Source organism: Nyctereutes procyonoides, unplaced genomic scaffold, assembly GCF_905146905.1.
Source record: "Nyctereutes procyonoides isolate TBG_1078 unplaced genomic scaffold, NYPRO_anot_genome, whole genome shotgun sequence".
Taxonomy (NCBI): domain Eukaryota; kingdom Metazoa; phylum Chordata; class Mammalia; order Carnivora; family Canidae; genus Nyctereutes; species Nyctereutes procyonoides.
The window spans coordinates 47,303,138-47,322,484 of NW_026575046.1; the positions used below are offsets into that span (position 1 = coordinate 47,303,138).

Here is a 19,347-nt window from a genome sequence, read left to right on the forward strand (position 1 = left end):
TACGCTATCAAATTAGAGTGATCTCCAAACAAATGTGTAGAGTGCAGTGGATTCTTTCATCCAGGCAGCTAGCATTTATTGAGCATTTACTCTGTGTCTGATGGTGTGAGAGTTATAAGACTTACAACACACTAAAAAGAATCTTACTGATTCTTCTCTTGAGGAACTTGAGTCCAGCAGGGGATTCAGTCAAGTAAATGAAGACTTAGGATGCGTTGTACTCACTTTTATGCTTGAGAAGCATACAGAGTGCTATGGTAGCCCAGAAGCTTCTAACTCAAACTGAGGAGTCAGATAAGGAAGTATCTTTTGAAGGAATAGAATAGGGCCCAGAAGTTTAAAGACGCTATTTAAAGCAGACAGTAGGGATCCCTGGGTGGCGCAGCGGTTTGGCGCCTGCCTTTGGCCCAGGGCGCGATCCTGGAGACCCGGGATCGAATCCCACGTCGGGCTCCCGGTGCATGGAGCCTGCTTCTCCCTCTGCCTGTGTCTCTGCCTCTCTCTCTCTCACTGTGTGACTATCATAAATAAATAAAAAATTAAAAAAAAAAAAAAAAAAGGCAGACAGTAGCTTTTACAAAATTATATGAATACAAAGTATTAGCATGGTCTATTAGCAAACTGCAGAATTTCAGAATTGCTCTAGAGAATAGAAAGTGAAAATCTTGATTATCTCATCATCCAAAGGAAACCATCATTTGCAGTTTAGTGTGTGCTCTTTCATATTTTTATGTGTACATATAGATATATTTTTTCAAAAGTAGTATAATATGCTTGCTAATAAGTAATTGACTTTTTTACTTATATAATGGCCATTGCTCAATGCTAATATATATAAATATATTTATTTTTAAGGGGTTTTTTTCCAAGTTTATTTATGTAAGTAATCTCTACACCCAAAGTAGGGCTCAAACTCAACCCTGAAATCAAGAGTTGGACATACCCACTCCCTGACTGAGCTAGCCAGGCATCCTTATCACATCTTCTTAAATAGCTGCAAAATATTACATTTTATGGTCATACTATAATTTATTATTCACCTTTTAATAAATGTGATTTTTTATAAACATGTAATTTTTTACTATCCTATACTTTGTTTCAGTAAGCAACTTTGTACATTTAGCTTTGTGAGCTTCATTCATTCAACAAATGTATGCTGGGAGCAGCAGGCACTGTTCCTGACTCTGGATACATCAGTGAGCAAAACTGAAAAAGACATCATTTAGTATGTTAGAAGGTAATAAGTGCAATGAAAGAAAGAAGAAGGAAGGGAGAGAGGGAGAGTAGGGAGAGAGAGAGAGAGGTAGGAAGGAAGAAGGAACATTAGAAGTACCAGAGATTGGAGAACGTGTTGAGGTAAATTAAGTAAAGGGATAGAGGTAAGCCTCATTGAGAAGGTGACATTTGAGTGCAGACATGTAGTAAATGAGGGAGTTAGTTGTGTGGATATCTCTGGGAAGAGTATTCTAGACTGATAGAATACCAAGTTTTAGGGTCCTGAGGCAACAGTGTATCTGGCATGTCTGAAGAACAGCCAAGCAATCAGTAGCTGGAGCAAAGTGAACAAAAGGGGGCATTATAACAAGAACAATTTCATGTAAAGTCATCCCTGCAGACAATTATCAGGACTATGATTTTAACTCCAAGTGAAATAGAGGAACTTTAGAATGTTTTGACCAGAGGAGTAACATGATTTGATATTGGCTTTGACCAAGGTGATAGTGGGAGTGGTGAGAAGTGGTTAGATTTTTGGGTATACTTTGAAAGTAAAGCAAATTTCTCGATGGATTGAAAATGTGGTACAAGAGAAATAATGTAGTCAAGAAATTTTGGCATGAACAACTGGAAAGATGAAGTTACCATTAACTGAGATGCATGCGAGGAGAATGAAAAGTTCCATTTTGGTCATGTTCAGTTCAAGATGTTGATTGGACATCCCAGTGGGGATATGAAACACAGAGTTGGCGATGTGAGTCTGAAGTTTAGAGTTAGGGCCAATCTAGAGAAACAAATGTGGAAGTCATTGACTTTTAGATGATATTTAAAGTTGCAAAAATAGTGAAGATCACCTAGGTGATCACCACCTAGGTGGTGAGTGAATATAAATAGAGAAGACTTGGGTTTGAGTCCTGGGTACTCCGGTGTTAAAGGGAAAAGGGAAGAGCATCCAGCAAAGGAAAAGTGAGAAGGAGCAAGCACTGAAGTTAAAAGAAGATCAGGAGTGTGTGTGTTGGAAGACAAGGAAAGAGAGGTAGTCAGCTGGAGCAGAAGCTGTCCATGAATCAAGATAAGGATTGACCATTACATTTGGCAACAAAGAGGTCATTGGGAACCTTGAAAAGAGCATTTTCAGTGGAGTGGGCATAAAAGAGAATGAGAGAAGAATTGAAGACCGTGAAGACAGTTCTTTGGAAGAGTTTTATTATATAGGGGAGTACTATCTAGCAGGGAGGTAAGGCCAAGAGGTTGTTGTTGTTGTTTTTTAATGGAAGATATAATGGCATGACTTAGATTCCAAAGAGATGATCTAATAGGAAAAAGAGATTGCATAGGAGGAAAAGGGAGAAATTTATTGGTGCCATGTCCTAAGTACATAAGAGGAAATAGAAGCTAGTTGAACATATCGAAGGTTGGCTTTTACAGGAGACAGTGCACGTGAATGCAGATGCTAGCTAGTAGATAGATATTGTAATGAAGTTTTAAAATTAGAATATATTCCCAGAAGTGGATTTACACATTTTAAATATTTTTAATAAATATTATCAAATTGCCCTCTATAATGATTATGCTAATTTACATCTCCAACAATTTGTTTATTTTCCTGTATCCTTATCAACACTGCCCTGTTTTTTTAATCTTTTTTCATCTGAAATGGAAATACTATATTCCTTTCCATTCTTCATAGCTTCAGTTCTGTCCCAAATCATTTATGTCCAGGGACCTCATAAGATTTTTGCAGAGAGACCTATAGTAATATCAACAAGCTTGTGGTTCTCTTTCCGTAACAGTTCTGATGATGAATGAAGACATTCAACCTATCGAGCTGTCAGCTAAATATCACTTTAAAATTTTAGAGATTAAAAGGGAAAAAGAAAAGTAAATCAATGTAATGGATTGTTTTATAAGCCAGGAATAGCATTATTCATACTATTAGTTCTTCCTGGTACAAGATGCTACTATAGTGTTTTATCCCTTGAACCTTCTTTTTTAAGTATTCTTTTGAGGACACAGAGAATTGGTAGAAGGTGGGGTAAAGAACCACCCTGTGACCCCATGCAGCTGATTCTCTAGTGAAGAAATGGAGGGAAGGTATTCAAAGATATATCCATGACCTCACTTTGAATCATGTATTAGAAGGAAGTATACTTTTCTATGCCCCATACACCCAGCTTCACCTCCTCCTCTTTCCTAGGCCATAACTCCCTATGTGTTAACTTACAGGCTATTAGACTTCAAAAAGAAATAAACCCCCAGCTGTATATGTTGTTATAGTTTACGTTTACTGAGTGCTGTGCCAGTTCTTCTGGTAAACACTTTACATATGCTCTCTCCTTTACTCCACATAAGAGCCTTGTGAGTTATAGGTGCTGTTATTATCCTTATTTTTATAAATGAAGATACTGACTTACAGAAGTTGATGGTCTGCTCAGACACCTAGGTAGTAAGGAAAGATGTAAGATTCAAACTCCAATCAGTATGTCTCAGAAGCCTACCTGGTTCAACATTACCTCATGCACTATATGTTAATATTCTGTTAGAATATTATCTTTTATATAGTTCTCCAGCTGAGGCCTATGAAGGAAGGCCATGCCTCTTGGGGTGTAGGAAGAGAACATCATGGAGTCAGTCACTCAAGGAAGAGGTGGGGTCTCAGAAGGAAAAAAAAAGTTAAAAAAAAATTTTTTAAAGACCTGAAGTAGATCTCAGATAAACAAAAGAGGAGGTTTTGCAGTTTTAATGTATGTCCTTTTCTGAATCTAGATCTTGAGAATTGTCTAGAAGAGTACTTCTGAGTGCTAGAAGCTAACCCAAAAAACCAAAACAACAACAAAAAGAGTTTTTTAAAAAAGGACAGAGAATCGAGGTTAAAAAGAAGAACCCAAACAATTAATATGAGCTAATAATGAGGAAAATGTTTCTAATAAGCTGCATTATCTGTATCAGGAGTCCTCTGAGCTTCTCAGTTTTTTCCTTATTTTCCTTATTTTTAGCGAGATTTCTTTTCCTGCTGCACATGTATGTACAAGAGTAAGAACAGAAATTCCATGATACCTCTGCCCCCCACTCTTGTCCACAATGGCCTTTGGCCGGGTCATCCATTCACTTCACAGTGTTCTTTCCCTGAGCCCCAGGGCAGCCCCTGCACCCATTCGCCCAGGCCTAATGTTAAGGTAACAGTACCTATTCTCCTGCCCACAATCATGGCATTATAGTCAGTGGGAAACAATTAGAGATTTTTCTTTTGATTCTCAGGTTTGGAAATCTTTATTTCATTAAGGCACATACCACTTCCTTTTGTGCTGCTACAGTGGTACCAGAGTGGTAACTGTCACTGGCTTCAGTAGCTTCCAGCCTGACAGTGCCTTCACTGCCAGCTGTCCATCAGTGTCATATAAGATCTGCCTCCCAGGAGCTTCTTTCCTGAAGGAAAGAGGGAGGTAGCACTTTCTAGGCATGGGGTGAACAGGGTAGACAAGGAGGGTTGTCACACCTATAAAGGAACTTCACAACCAAACTTCAGCCCTGTCACTTTTGTTTACAGTAATGTGAGTCTAATTGTGAGATGTTAAGCTTTTGGGGGGGCAGGGCACCCAATTGCAATAAGTATTGTTGAATATCATGTATTAAATAAAGCTGAATTACAGTGAATAAATGACTTGGCCAGGCCTTCTCTCCCATGGTCTTTCATCACCACCATGGAATGATGAGGCACCTGGGCACAGGGGGATGCATTTTCTATTTCAAAAGTATTACTCATTCTAATTTTCCAAGGTCATGATGGTACACAAATTAACAGATATGTCTGAACAGTCCAAAAGACATGTTATGTATATTAAATTGAACTTTAACACAGAGAGGAAAATTGTAATTCTAAATAAGCAATCCTTCCTGATGATAGGTTATCCAACACTTTAAAATCAAAATTTTAAATTTTGACCATCACAGTTCTTGGTCTGCCTATTCCACCTTTTGCTACAGAATATAAGACGTTTAATTCTCCCATAAGGACATCAGCATAAAAAGACCCCAAAAGATGATCCAGTTTTCTCCCTTTGACTCTGGCGCCTTTCCAACAAACCAGAATGTGTAAACCATACATACCCCCAAATTACCCTAGCTCTTTTCATCACATACAAGCAGTGCTTTTCTTTTTCTGGGAAAGAAAGAATGGGGGAATGGCTACCTTGGTTTATATTGAATTTGAGCAAAGGTAGAAAAGCAGTGGTTGAGAACTTTCTTCTCCCGCAGTACCCTGCTTTCTCAGACCCCTGTGCTTATGCACTTAATCTACCCAGCACACACTCCTCCCCCTCTCAGTCTACCTAGAAAACTGTGTTTGGTCCTTGAGTAATAACCTGTTCTGGGAAGCCTTTCCCCACTGCCTTCCTGCCCAAGCAGCCAGTCTCTTCTTCTTTCCCCTAACATTTTAACACACCTCTCTGTGTTTGTCACATTGTATGGGATCATTGATCTATTTCCCTCACCAGACTGGACTTTCTCAGAGCAGAAATTTTATTTCATTCATTTGTTTGTCCTAGCACCTCACACGTAGTAGCTGTTAAGTAAATGTTGTCATATTGAGTTGAATCTTTATGGAACTTACTGTATATCTCTAAGGTAAGTTAAGATGAGGTCATGAGAGAGGGTACAGAATTTAATATGGAGTAAATTCCAGGATCCGTCTCAGCCTTCTAGTTTGAAGGTATGGGTCAGGTGTTGTCATTTGGATGTGTAAATTATAAGCAAAGCCTTGTGGGCTTCTAGGGATGCACAGAAGAAGACCTGTGCGTGGAGGTGTTTCAGCAAGGGGAAGAGACCGCCATGGGGTGGCCCTGTGTTTCATGCTCCACCAGAAGTATTGCTCCTTCTTAACCACTTGATACACATGTGATTACCATAATATACACATCTGTCAGGGTCCAAACAGGGAAAGACAAGCACTATGACATTTACAGAATAGGGAATTTATTTTATGAATTAGATTTTGCACCATCTTGAGTGAAGATGGAGAAATAGATCAAAAGCGAGAATTGAAAGTTTAGGAGAAAAATCACTAATCAGCCCTCCTGAAACAATGGCATAGATGGACAAATTGGAGCTTGCAAAAATCTAGAAGCTGGACACATGCCTTGAAAAGATGTGGAGTGAGAGGGGAACTGGTGTAAGATAGAAGTCATTGGAAGACTGTTGCTTCTGCATAACTGCCATTCTGGAAATTTGCTGCACAGTAGTTGGTGGTGGCCTTGGAGTCATTCATCAGCAGAGTTGGTGATTCTAGTCACTAGAGGAGGAAAGAATAAGGACAAAGTGAAACCCAATGACATTTATGCTCTTTTTTTCACCATATCTGATGACAGTAATTTTCACAAAAACATGGCTGTTAGTCACTTGGCCCACTTTGCCCAATTCTAGCCCACTACCATACAGGGAAATGACTTCTGGGAAACTTAATTCTTAGGTAGCCGGATTGAGGCAGTACAAAACCACAATAGTATTACCTCTAAATATTGTAAATTGAATTTAGTTTCAATTATAGAAGCAGTACTCACTTAAATAGGAAAAAATGAAGGTAAGAAACACATATGACTTTATAGTTTTTCAAAAGGCATTCTTGGGTATTGCCTAGAAACAGCTTACTTGCACACATTTCAGAAACAGAAGCTGTTGGTTATAAATGCTAACTGCTCTAAAAAATCTTAAGGTGGCTATGTATTTATTTGTCCTTTGATCGTCAACATTAGAATTTAAGTACAGTTTTTTAAATAATCATCCAAAAAATGATCTAAGGAAAAAAGGAAGTAACATTTGTTATGAACTGTGCAAAGAACTTCGTATGTGTCTTATTTCATCTAATTCATGTACCGAACCTGTGAGTCTTCTAAAAGTGAAGTAACTCAAGATCAAATTCATGTAAAACCATTGAAAATCCATCCCAGAATTTAGAGTAACTCAATATCTCAGTCTAGGCTATCTTTTTCTCTTGACTTAGTTGGTTATTTACTCCTATTTTTTTAACATCTTACTGAAGAAGAGATAACACATAAAGTATGTAAAGAGAACTAATATTCAGAGTACAACTCAATGAATTTTTATATATTCATATAATCGTATGAATTCATATTTCATATCTATCTATATATTCACATAATCACTATCCAGATAAAAATACAAAACTTTTCCAATACCCTTGATTGGTTTTCCTTGGGCCATTTGTACTTCTCAGGTAAATTGTCATATATATTTATATTTGTCATTACATGGATGGTATAAGTCTTATGATAGGAAGTGAACCTTAGGAATAAAGTAAAAATGTTAAATAATGTGCCTCATAACTGCTTTGAATTACATCTACTTATATCACTTTCTCTTTCTGCTTTTACCCTAAAACAGGTAATCAGATCCTGTCCCTTGGGAGCCTCTCAAAAGATCAGATTTATCCAATGAAACTCAAGGGCATCTCCATCTGCTATTCAGCTCTCAAATCTGCCTTGTGTGGAAATTATGTCAGCTTTGGCGTCTTCAAGTTGTATGGGGACAACCATTTTGACAATGTACTCCAGGCCTTTGTCAAAATGCTGCTGTCAGTGTCCCACAGTGACTTGCTAGTAAGCAATCACGCATCATGGGAGTCATTGTGTGAAATGTGAAGTAACACCACCACAGGCTTGGAATGGTTATAATGAAGCCCAGGGAGTTAGATAGCACCAGAACATTTTATGTTTTAGGACAGCATCTTGATTTAACTTACATAATTTGAACAACTAAAGTGGCTGTATCTATATAATTAAATGCATAGTTTTGAAAACTGCAGCTACCACCTCTGACAGGTTGGTCATTCAGAGTGCTCCAGGTTCAGCAGCTAGAAAATGTAATTAGCATTTTCAGCTAATTGCTTACAACCATGATCATAATTCAGAAAATGTCTGTTTCCTGAAGCAGAAATGCAGGAATGTCTGCAGGATCTTCTCCTTTCTTCCTTCCTCCTCCTACTCCATCAGCTTCCCCTACTATCTGGCCTTCCTTTCCATGAAAGTTCTGATGTGACAGAAAGAGTGAACTCAGAGTTGAGTGTATGGGTGCACAGTCTCACCTCTGCCACTCACTAGTTATTTACCTTGAATAAATAACCTTCTCTATTTCTCCAGGCTTCAATTTCCTCTCCTTTAAAATTAGTAAATTAAACAAGGTGATCTCTAGGTCCATTTTCAACTCTACCATCTAGTTTCTATGATTTATGTCAGTGGTTTTCAAACTTTGAGGTGCAGGAGAATCACCAGGGGTGCTGGTTGGAATTTTAAATTTCCAGGCTCCTCCACTGAGCTCTGTTATTTTCACCTTTTTTAAACATCTCTGCCTGATTACAAAAAAAGCTAATATATGCCCAATGTAGTTGTAGTAATTACTTCAGCAACAACCAAATTCATGCTCAGGCTTAGTTCAGGCTTTCTCCCCTGCTCCCTGCCAAGGGGAGACGGGGGCCTTTGTTAGTCAACCTGTGTGAGAAATGCTCCTTGACAAGAATGGACCAGTGAACTAGTGGCACCCTCTTCCACTGTTCTAAGTAGTCTCAATAGAACCACATCTCAAGCCAGAGTGGTTCAGCCTCAGTAGTAGAATGGGATGCTCATTGAAGGCTGCCTATATGACAAATTATAAAGTAGAAACTTGACTCAGATCAGGCATGTGTTGACAGCTTACCTCACTGAGAGGACTCTTCACTACAGTTGAGGTCCACCAAAAAAAACTGATTGTGGCTTCAGGAATTGCTCTAATCCTTTTTCTGACAGGCAAGCAATCTTTAACTTGATATCTCTCAATAATAAGGGTGCGTAGGACTCCCTTAGCATGCGTGTTTAAAATGCATGTGACAAGACCTCATTCCAGAGCTTTCCATGTGGTGATCTGGAGTGGGGATCAGGAAACTGCATTTTTAATAAGCACCCCATGTGCTCTTATGGACGTGGTCTTTAATAAATACTGTTCTGGTTTATTTCTCTTATGAGTGTTATATTTCTTTGAAACTGGTTTGAGTTCCATTTAAGTTGTTCAGGTTATCTTTCTCATGCAATTATCTTTTGCCCATAGTATATACTAAGCCATTGACCAAATCATGATTTAGTTAGGTGGATTGGCATTTTATAAGTACAATGGACTATGATGTCAAGTCCTATTATAATAGCAAATACCTTTGTATTTAAAAAAAAAAAAAGGCTGCCTTGCAACTATTAATATTATTCAGTGTTACAGTATCCCCATCCAGAAAAATAATTCAGCCTTCTAAATTCCATACTACAGAGATTTTATTTGCATTTAAGTGTTAGCCATATAATGTAAAATGGAGATTACTTACTATGCTATAGCTTCAAATTAGGATTTCTAGAGATTAAGAAGTTCCTATTAGACCCCCTTTAAATACTGAATTGTGAATCATGATGTCATTTGTACCATGTATTTATTTTACATATTTGTGTTTAGGTAAGTTTACAATTTCCAATATTATAAATGGCAGTTTCCACTAGACCTTAACATGTCTTTTGCTTCCCTGTCCCTTGACGCTTAGCTATCTCTGTGTTGTAGCAATATCGGAAACTGAGCCAGTCTTATTATCCACTCCTGGAATGTCTTACGCAGGACCACATGAGTTTCATCACCAACTTAGATCCTCCTGTACTCCTGTATGTTCTCACATCTATCTCAGAGGGACTCACTACTCTTGGTAAGTATCATGGAGAACATTATTTCCAGAGGAAAAACTTCATTGTAGTCTCTTCACGTATGTGCCTACTGAGATGATTATCCTACAAAGGGGAAAAGATTGTATACCCAAACTGAAAGAACATTTTATAATTATTACTTGCAAGTGAGAGAATGCCCTTTTTTTTATATTTGGATGTACAGCTTATCTTTTAATCAGCTTAATTATAACTTACACACACAAAAAAACTAATTGATTTTAAGTGAGCAGTTCAGTGAGTACTGGCATGTATATATACAGTCATAAACTACCACAACCAAGATATGGAACATTTTCTTCACCACAAAAACCTCCGTCATGTCCCTTTCTGACCAATCCCTTCCCCCTGGCCCCAGCCCCAAAGAACCACTGTCTACTCTCTTTCACTATAATTTGCCTTTTTCTAGAATTTTGTCTAAGTTGAAACATATGATATGTAGACCTTTGTGCCTGGCTTCTTTGATTTAGCATCATGCCTTTGAGATTTGCCTTTGAGATTCATCCATGTTGTTTTGTGAATCAATGTATTCCTTTCTGTTGCTGAGTATTATCCCATTGTATGTATTACCATACCACAGTCTATTTTCTAAATTCACTAACTGATGGATATTTGGGTCGTTTCCATTACTTGGTTATTTTGTACAATACTACTATGAATGTTCACATGCAAGTCTTCCTGTAGACAAATACTATTTCTCTTGAGTAAATACCTAGGAGTGGGATGCTTGAGTATATTTTCAACATTATAAAGAAAACTGTGACACTGTTTCCCAAAGTGACTGTACCATTTTGCAATTCCAAGCAGTGTATGAGGGCTCTTGCTTCCCTGTATCCTCCCAAACACTTGCTATTATTAATCTTTTTAATCTTAGCCATCCTAGTAGGTATGAATAAGAATCTCATCGTGGTTTTAATATTTATTTCACTACTTAATAATGATTTGAATATCTTTTCATGCTTGTGTACCATTTGTGTATCTTTTTAGTGAAGTATTTGTTCGAATCTTTAACTCATTTTTTTTTAACCGGGTTGTTTATCTTATAAGCATTTGTTACATATTCTGGATACAAATCCTTTATCAAATGTATGTTTTGCAAATATTTTTTCAGTCTTGGCTTGTCTTTTTGTTTTCTTGACAGTATGCCTTTATCACAAGAGCAAAGTTTTAATTTTGAGAAAGTCTAATTTATTTATTCATTTTTCTTTTATGGTTCTTGTCTTTTTGGGTCCTATGCTGAGAAATCTTTACTTAACCTAGGCCAAAAAGGTTGTTCTTAGTTTTCTTCCAGAAGTTTTATAGTTTTTTATCTTACACTTAGGTCTATGATCCATTTCAATTAAATATTTTGTATATAGTATTATATTACGTATGAGATAAAAGCTGGTTTTAACATACAGTTATTCAGTTACTCTAGCACCTTTTGTTAAGGAATATCCTTTCTCTGTTGAATTACTTTGTGCCAATTCTATACTATTCTGTTTTTTTTTTTTTTGTCCTAACTTTATGCTGATTCTTAAAATCAGATAGCATAGCCCTCTAATTTTGTTTTCTTCATTTAAAATTGTCTTGACTATTCTGGGTCCTTTGTCTTTTTATATAAATTTTAGAGTCAGTTTGTCAGTTTCTCTTGTTAGGAAAAAAAAAATGAATAGGGGAATTTTGGTGGTGATTCCATTGAATCTCTAGCCCACTTTGGAGAGAATTGACATATTAGTAATATTGAGTGTTCAATTCCTGAAAATGGCATGTCTGTCCATTTATTTAGATCTTCCTTAATTTTTCTCAACAGCATTTTTGTAGCTTTGAATGTATGACTCTTGTACATATTTTGTTGTATTTATAACTATTTTGTAATTTTATGTTATTGTACATGGTAAGGATTTTCAATTTCCTGTTGTTCTTGGCTACCATGCAGTTGATCTTTTTGTATGTTGACCTTGTATTATACAGCCTTACTAAACTCATCTATTAATTCTGGTGGTTTCTGTAGATGTCTTAAGATTTTCTATATAGTGTCTGCAAATAAAGACAGTTGATCTCTTCCTTTCCAATCTGTATAGATTTTATTTTTTCTTATCTTATCACACTGGCTAGGACCCACAGTACAGTGTTGAACAGAAGTAATCATAGTAAACATTTTTTCATGTCTCCAAGGAAATGTCTCCATTCGTCCACCATTCAATATAATGTTAGCTGTAAGTTTTTACATAGGTTCTCTTTATCTTGTTGAGAAAATTATCTTCCCTTGTGGTTTTTCTGAGGCTATTATCATGGATGAATATTGAGTTTTATCAAATTACTTTTCTGCGTCTACTGAAAGGTTCATATGGTTTTCCTTTTTAGTTCTATTTATACATTACATAATGTTGATCATCACATTGATGGATATTTGAAGGTTAACCTAACCTTGCATTCCACACTAGGTTATAACATATTATCCTTTTTACGTATCACTAAATTCAGCTTTCTAAAATTTTGATACAGGTTTTTATATCTATATGCATAACAGATATTGATGTATTCTATAATTTTTCTTCCATACCTTTTATTCTTTGTTTATTTTTCTGTATCTTTGCCTTGTTTTAGTGTCAGTCTAAGGCCCTGATAAAATAACTAGGGAATTGTTTTCTCCTCCCCTATTTTCTTAAAAAGTTTGCGTAGAATTGTTAGAATTGTTACTAGCTCTTACTTACTTAAATGTTTGATAGAATTCCCCAGTGAAGCCATTAGGCCTAGATTTTTTTTAGTTGGTTTTTAACTATAAATTAAATGTTTTTTAATGGACATAGGGCTATTCCAGTTATTTATTAGATCTCGGGTAGCATTTGGTAGTTTATGTCTTTAAAGGAATTTCTCAATTTCATCTGAAGCTCACCTGACATTGACACAGTATTATTCATTATATCTCATTGTTATACAATTTGATTTCTGTAAGGTCTATGGTGATATCCCCTCTTTCTTTTTTTTTTTTTTTTTTTTTTTTTTTGATATCCCCTTTCATTCCAGAAGTTGACAATTTGTGTCTTCTCTCTTTTTTTCCTGATCATTCTGGCTCTAGATTTATCAGCTTTATTGCAAAGAACCAGGTTTTAGTTTTCAGTGATTTCTCTGTTATTTTTCTTTTATTTCATTGATTTCGCATGTGGCCTTTATTATTTTCCTCCTTCAGTTTACTTTGCTTTTCCTTTTCTAATTTTTCAGGCAGAAACTTAGATTACTGATTGTAGACCTTTCCTCTTTGCTAATATACACATTTAATGCTTTCATCTAAGCACTGCTATAGCTGTTCCTCACAAAATTTTTATGTATTTTGGGGTTTTTTTTCTGTTCAGTTTAAAAATATTTTCTAATTGTCCTGCTCATTTCTTCTTTTATTAATAGATTGTTACTGAGAGGCACGGTATTTAAATTCTGTATGTCTAGAAGTATTCCTGTTACCTGTTATTGATTTTATTTTAATTCCATTATGGTCACAGAATATACTCAATTATTGTTATAACCTTTATATTTATTGGATCTTTTTATGGTTCAAAATAAATGAATGTTCCATCAGCACTTGAAACGAATGTGCATTCTGTTGTTGTTGGGAAGAATGTTCTATAGTGGTCTAATTGATAATGCACAGATTTTCTACATTCTTACTAGTTGTTTGTTTTTTACTTATTTTGTGAATTACCAAGAGAAAAGTGCTGAAGTCTAACTATAATTATAGATTTTTCCATTTCTCCTTTCAGTTCTATCAGTTTTTATATAAACTATTTTAAAGCTGTGTTATTAGGTATATAAATATTTATGATTCTTCTGTCCCTTTGATGACTTTTCCCCTTTATCATGAAATGGCCCTTTTTATCTCTGGTAATACTCTTTAAAATATATATATATCTATTTTGTCTGGTATTACCAGCTTTTCCAGCTTCTTTTGATTAGTGTTGCCTCTTTTTCCATCATTTCATTTTTATTCATCCTATGTCTTTCTATTTAAAGTTGGTTTCTTGTAGACAGAGATATTTTCTATTGATTTTGTAACAATTTTTACAAATTTGGTGGCTTAAACCAATGTAAATTTATTATAACTATTTTTTATTTTTTTTAATTTATTAACTTATAGCTATTTTTATTTTTTTAAGATGTTATTTATTTGAGAGAGAGCACGTGTGCATGTGTACTCAAGTGGGGGAGGGGCAGAGGGAGAGAATCTCAAGCAGACTCTACATTGAGCACAGAGCTGACACAGCATCCAGTCTCACAACCCTTAAATCATGACCTGAGCCAAAATCAAGAGTCAGATGTCCAACCAATTGAGCCACCCAGGTGCTCCATTTTATAGCTCTTTGGATCATAAATCTGACATGAGTCTCAGTAGGCTAAAGTAAAGGTGTCAGCTATGTTCTTTTCTAGGAGCAAATCCATTTCCTTGCCTTTTCCAGTTTCTAGAGACTATCTAAATTCCTTGGCTCATGGCCTCTCTTCAAAACCAGCAAGATTGCATCTATAACATTCTTTCATAGATACATCTCCCTCTGATTCTGACCTGCTTCTCTCTTTCACCTTTCAGGACCTTTGGGATTACATTGGGCCTACCTAGATAATCCAAAATAATCTCCATATTTTTCACTCAGCTGTCTTAATCCATCTGCAATCTTATTTAATTCTTTGCCATATAATCTAACATATTCATGGGTTCTGGAAATTAGCATGTGGACATATTTGCCTAATATGCAGCATATGTGGGTCATATTTTTATATCAAATCTGACTATCTCTGCCTTCTAATTAGTGTTTCAACCATTTACATTTGATGTAACTACCAGTGTATTTAAGTTTAAATCTATAATACTGCTATTTATTTTCTTTTTATTTTGACTGAGCTTTGTTTCTTTTTCCGTTTTTTATTTTTCCTTACTTCCTTTGGATCAATTAAATATTTCCTATGAATCCATTTTATATCCTCTATGAGTTTACTAAGCCAGACTTCTTTATTTTTAATGGTACTCCAGGATTTGTAATCTACACCTTCAAGTAATGTCATCACAGTTTGCCTTCATATAATCACAGTCTCCTTCTTTCCCTCTGTATCCATTCCTTCCGGAACTCCAACTACACATGTGTTACATATCTCTGTTATTAGTCAAAGACTGGATGGAGGGGCACCTGGGTGGCTCAGTGGTTGAGCATCTGCCTTCGGCTCAGATCGCAATCCTGGGGTCCTGGGATCAAGTCCCACATCAGGCTCCCCTCAAGGAGCCTGCTTCTTCCTCTGCCTACATCTCTGCCTCTCTCTCTCTGTGTTGCTCATGAATAAATAAATAAAATCTTTAAAAAGAAAAAAAAAAAGACTGGTTGGAAAGGACTCCTTTACAGGCTCCCACTCTTTGAAACTCCGTCTCATGAGTTCTAGCTGCCTCAGCCTCCCCAAGTTCAAACGGTTTCTTTTCAACTTAGTGAGACCACTTGGCTTTGTTTGGGTTCCTCCTTTCAGACCCATAGCCTGGAAAGTATTTAGGGCAATAAGCTCGAGTGATTGTGTAGGTGTGACCCCATTTGTTTCCCTCCTCTCTGGTTTAATAGGTTTGCGTTGCTTGTGCAATAAGAGAAAAATGTTTCATATTTTTGTTCTATTTTCTAGTTGTGTATGGCAGAAGGAAAATTTCTCATAGCAGTTAATCCTTCATGGACAGAAACTGAAGCTTAGTCTTTTCTTATTATAGTTTGGCTTGACATTCTTTTGTCTCATATCATGGTAATACTTTAAGATGTTCAATTAGTTACAAATGGGTATGTTGTTCTCGAAGTGTGGTCTTGGGCCAAGAATCTACATTTTAACAAGGCTCTCAAGGGAGTTCTTGATGGGGTGGCATTATGAGATAATACTAAGTAAGTTCCAGTGCTACCACTTGTTGAGTGTATGTTTATGGACAAGTACTCTGTGCCTGACGCTATCATAGGTATTTTTAAGATACATACTTCGCCTTTGTCATTCTCAGAATTGCTACGCATACCAAAACTGGGTTGCATACTCTAATAGTGCTGTTTGTTCTTATTTCCTACTTGATTGCAAGTCTCCAAAGGACAAGACCTGTGTCTTGAGGTACTACTTTATTCCCAGTGCCTAGCATATAATAAGTGTTCAATAAATATTTATTGATTAAATTAATTAGATAATATTATTTTCGTTATACAGTTGAGTAAGCTGTGGGTCAGAGAAGTGAAACAACTTGCACATGGTCACACAACTAATAAGTGCGTGATCTAGGAGTCTTTCTAACTCTAAAACCCATTCCTCTTTACCTCACCACCCTGCTAGATCTGTCTATCTAATATAGGTCACATTTTGGCAGATGAATCATGCCGTGTCTTCAAGAAAAAGGACTATTGAGAGTAACCGCTTGGGTTTCTCCTTTTCCAACAAAAATAGATCTGCAAAGAGGCATTTATAGTTACTGTTTGGATTTCAAACAGGTCTCAATTCTGCATTAGCCTTTAGAAAAAATGAGAGGGAGTCACACAAAAAAACTGAATCAGTGATAAAGTAGCAACTCACCTAATATGCTTAATGTGATATTAAAAAATTTTGGTAATCAGCATTTTTAGTTTCAGCCAGCTATAATATGGGGAAGGAGAAAGGCGAAGGAGAAAAGTAATTCTATGTTCTGTCTTTTTAATTGCCCAGCCACCATCCCCCTTCCCACCACCACTATCCTCTTACATACAGAGACCAAGTGCAGGACTTACAAAGCTGCTCTTAATAATGACTCTCAGGTCATTCATTCATAAGTATCAATTGTGCACCTACTATGTACTTGGCAGTACTAAAGAGAACAAGACAGATAAGGTCCCTGCTTATGTGAAGCTTAGATTCTAAAGGGAGAAGATAAACAATAAATGAACACACACACAAGAAAAAGTCAAGTCATGATACATGCTAAGCAAAGATTTGAAGTGGGATAATGATTGGAGAATGTTTAAATGTGGCTTCCCTCGACGAAGTGATAAGGGAAGGCCTCTGAAGTTTAGCCAGGGCAGGGACAGGGGTGGATTCCAACAAGAAGTAAAGGATGGCACAAAAGGGAAGAACTAGAAATGGTGGAGGCAAGCAAAAAGTTGAACCACTGTAAACGTTTCACCAGACCCTTCCTCCAAGAAAATGTTCATCATCAATAGAATATGTTGTTATTTTGAGCACATTCTTGAACTGGAGGAAGTTGTATGAATATAAAATGGGAACAAATCATTCAGGAAATATTTAGAAATTTTGAGACCTTGTACATTAGTTTCTCCCACCAAAAACATGCCAAAGATGGAAGAAAGCTATGAATTAGCCAAACAAAACGATGGGCTTGGTGTTTAAGGTATTGGGACAAGCCAGGAAAACACGTGGAAAGTGAAAAGGGGGAACATGCTGTGTGGTGGGCACTATGTGAGTCTTTACAGGCTTCTTGCTGATTTCTCATAAGATCTTGTGAAGTAGGTGTGGCAAGCGTGTTTTACCGAGGTGCAAATTGAAGCTCCAGAAGGTCAAAACATCTAGAAAATATAGATTCAAACCTAGACCCACCTATTTCAAAACTACTACACCACCCATTCAGACCTTCTGTTTCTGAAATTTTGAGCCCAAGCCAAATGTTAGCTCAGCCCTGTTATCATTCTCCTGACTCAGTTAAGCAACTCTTTCCTCTACAGTTAACTTTTCAGAACATCGTTCCATGATGACTCTTGGTGAACAGAAGGGCTATTAAGGATGCTTGGGCTTCCTGGGGAGACTGGGTGCAGGAGAGAAGGAGCATTTGGTTGTTTCCAGTGCCAAACAACAAGTTGCTGGAGAGGACAAAGTGCCTATCTGGTTTAAAAATTGTATCTAAAATTATCTAAATCATAGATGAATCCTTACAGGATTCTGAATACCAAGAGCTAGGACAAAATATGAAAATTCATGACTTCTGCTCATCCTTTTATGTCAGGAGAGTTTCATTATTTGAATCTCAAATGGTAGCTTGAGCTGCAAATAAAACCAATAATAATACACAGTCCTCAGCACTATTCATTCTGTTTTTGATCAAATGGCCCTTGATCCTTATGATTCTACACCTTTCAATCTACCCTAAACTAACATTTAGCCATTTCGAACTCCCCAACCATAAATCAACCGTAATGAAAGCTCTTCTTCTTGCTTTTATTGCAAGGATATATGCTCCAACCTTCATGTCTAAAGTGTTTACCTGGCTTTTTCATAGCTGACTCAGTAGATTGGAACCTTTTAATGCAACCTGCATGGCATGTGGTCACCAAATCTATGTGAAGTCTTTATAATTTTTGTGTGATTGATAGCATATTGTTCTTCACTGGTGAGGGAAACCATATCTATTTCCTGCCTGCTTCCTTTTGTAGATATTAAGTTACTTAATCCATTTACTTTCATGATTGGGACTTCAGACGTAGAAATGTGAAGGAAAAGAGAAAAGCAACCAAGCTCAACAAGTCTGTGCCTGACTCTTAGGCCCACATGTTTTCCACTGCATTATATTACCTCCTGGAATTATACAACCAAAGCTCCCTTTTCTACAATGTAACCCAATTAGTGGGGGAAAATAAACAGTTAATCATTCAGTCAAATACCATAGTTTTGGGAGAAAAAGAGCTCCTTTCTTCAAAGGAAAATATAGCACCACAGTTTGGTTACATATATAGCTTCTATAGCTCCACAGTTCCCAGAACTATTGTGCCTGCCCATCTTTTAGACCTCCATACAATCCCTCCTAGTTCTGCATCAACTACCATTATCTCTGATTTTAAATGCATTCATCTATCTGTATTTCAGAACTTTCCCCCAGACTACCTCTTTCTATTTATTATTCCATTCTCTCTGAAACAATAAATATAAAAGAGTTTTTAAACTGTGGTGTTATACCAGTTCTACTGCTATAGTATTATTACTAAACACAACTCAGGACCTGCTAAAACCTTTCTCAGATTAGATTTAGAGGAATTAGATTAGATTAGAAGAATCTGCGATTCTTCAAAAAGATTATCTATTCTTTAATTCAGCTAAGAGTGCACTTGTTTGTTTTTTTAAGATTTTCATTTCTTTATTTATTCATGAGAGAGACAGAGGCAGAGACATAGGCAGAGGGAGAAGCAGGCTCCCCACGGGGAGCCGGATGCCGAGACTAAATCCCAGAATCCTGGGATCACGCCCTTGGCAAAGGAGGACACTCAACCACTGAGCCACTCAGGGATCCCTGTGAGTACACTTCTAATCTAAGAAAGGCACACGTGTCTCAGAAGCTCAGAGATTATAAGGAGGTTAATGATTGCCTAGGGAGTTCATAATCTGCTGCTTCCCAGCCCTACTCTCCTATTCCACATTCCTCAACTGCATCTGCCATTTTGGTCAT

The 19,347-nt window shown here is 36.7% G+C and overlaps 1 protein-coding gene across 4 annotated transcripts in view; it reads left to right on the forward strand.

Annotated features, from left to right (window-relative positions):
* RANBP17 (RAN binding protein 17) overlaps positions 1 to 19,347 on the forward strand; it is a 310,647-nt gene that overhangs the window by 261,664 nt on the left and 29,636 nt on the right. For all 4 annotated transcript variants that reach the window (XR_008664360.1, XM_055325097.1, XM_055325099.1 and 1 more), the window contains 2 exons: positions 7,612 to 7,826; positions 9,799 to 9,937. Coding sequence is in view for 3 of the 4 variants with exons in the window: in XM_055325097.1 (XP_055181072.1) it covers positions 7,612 to 7,826; positions 9,799 to 9,937 (354 nt within the window). In the remaining variant the exon portion in view is untranslated. The remainder of the gene's footprint in view (positions 1 to 7,611; positions 7,827 to 9,798; positions 9,938 to 19,347) is intronic.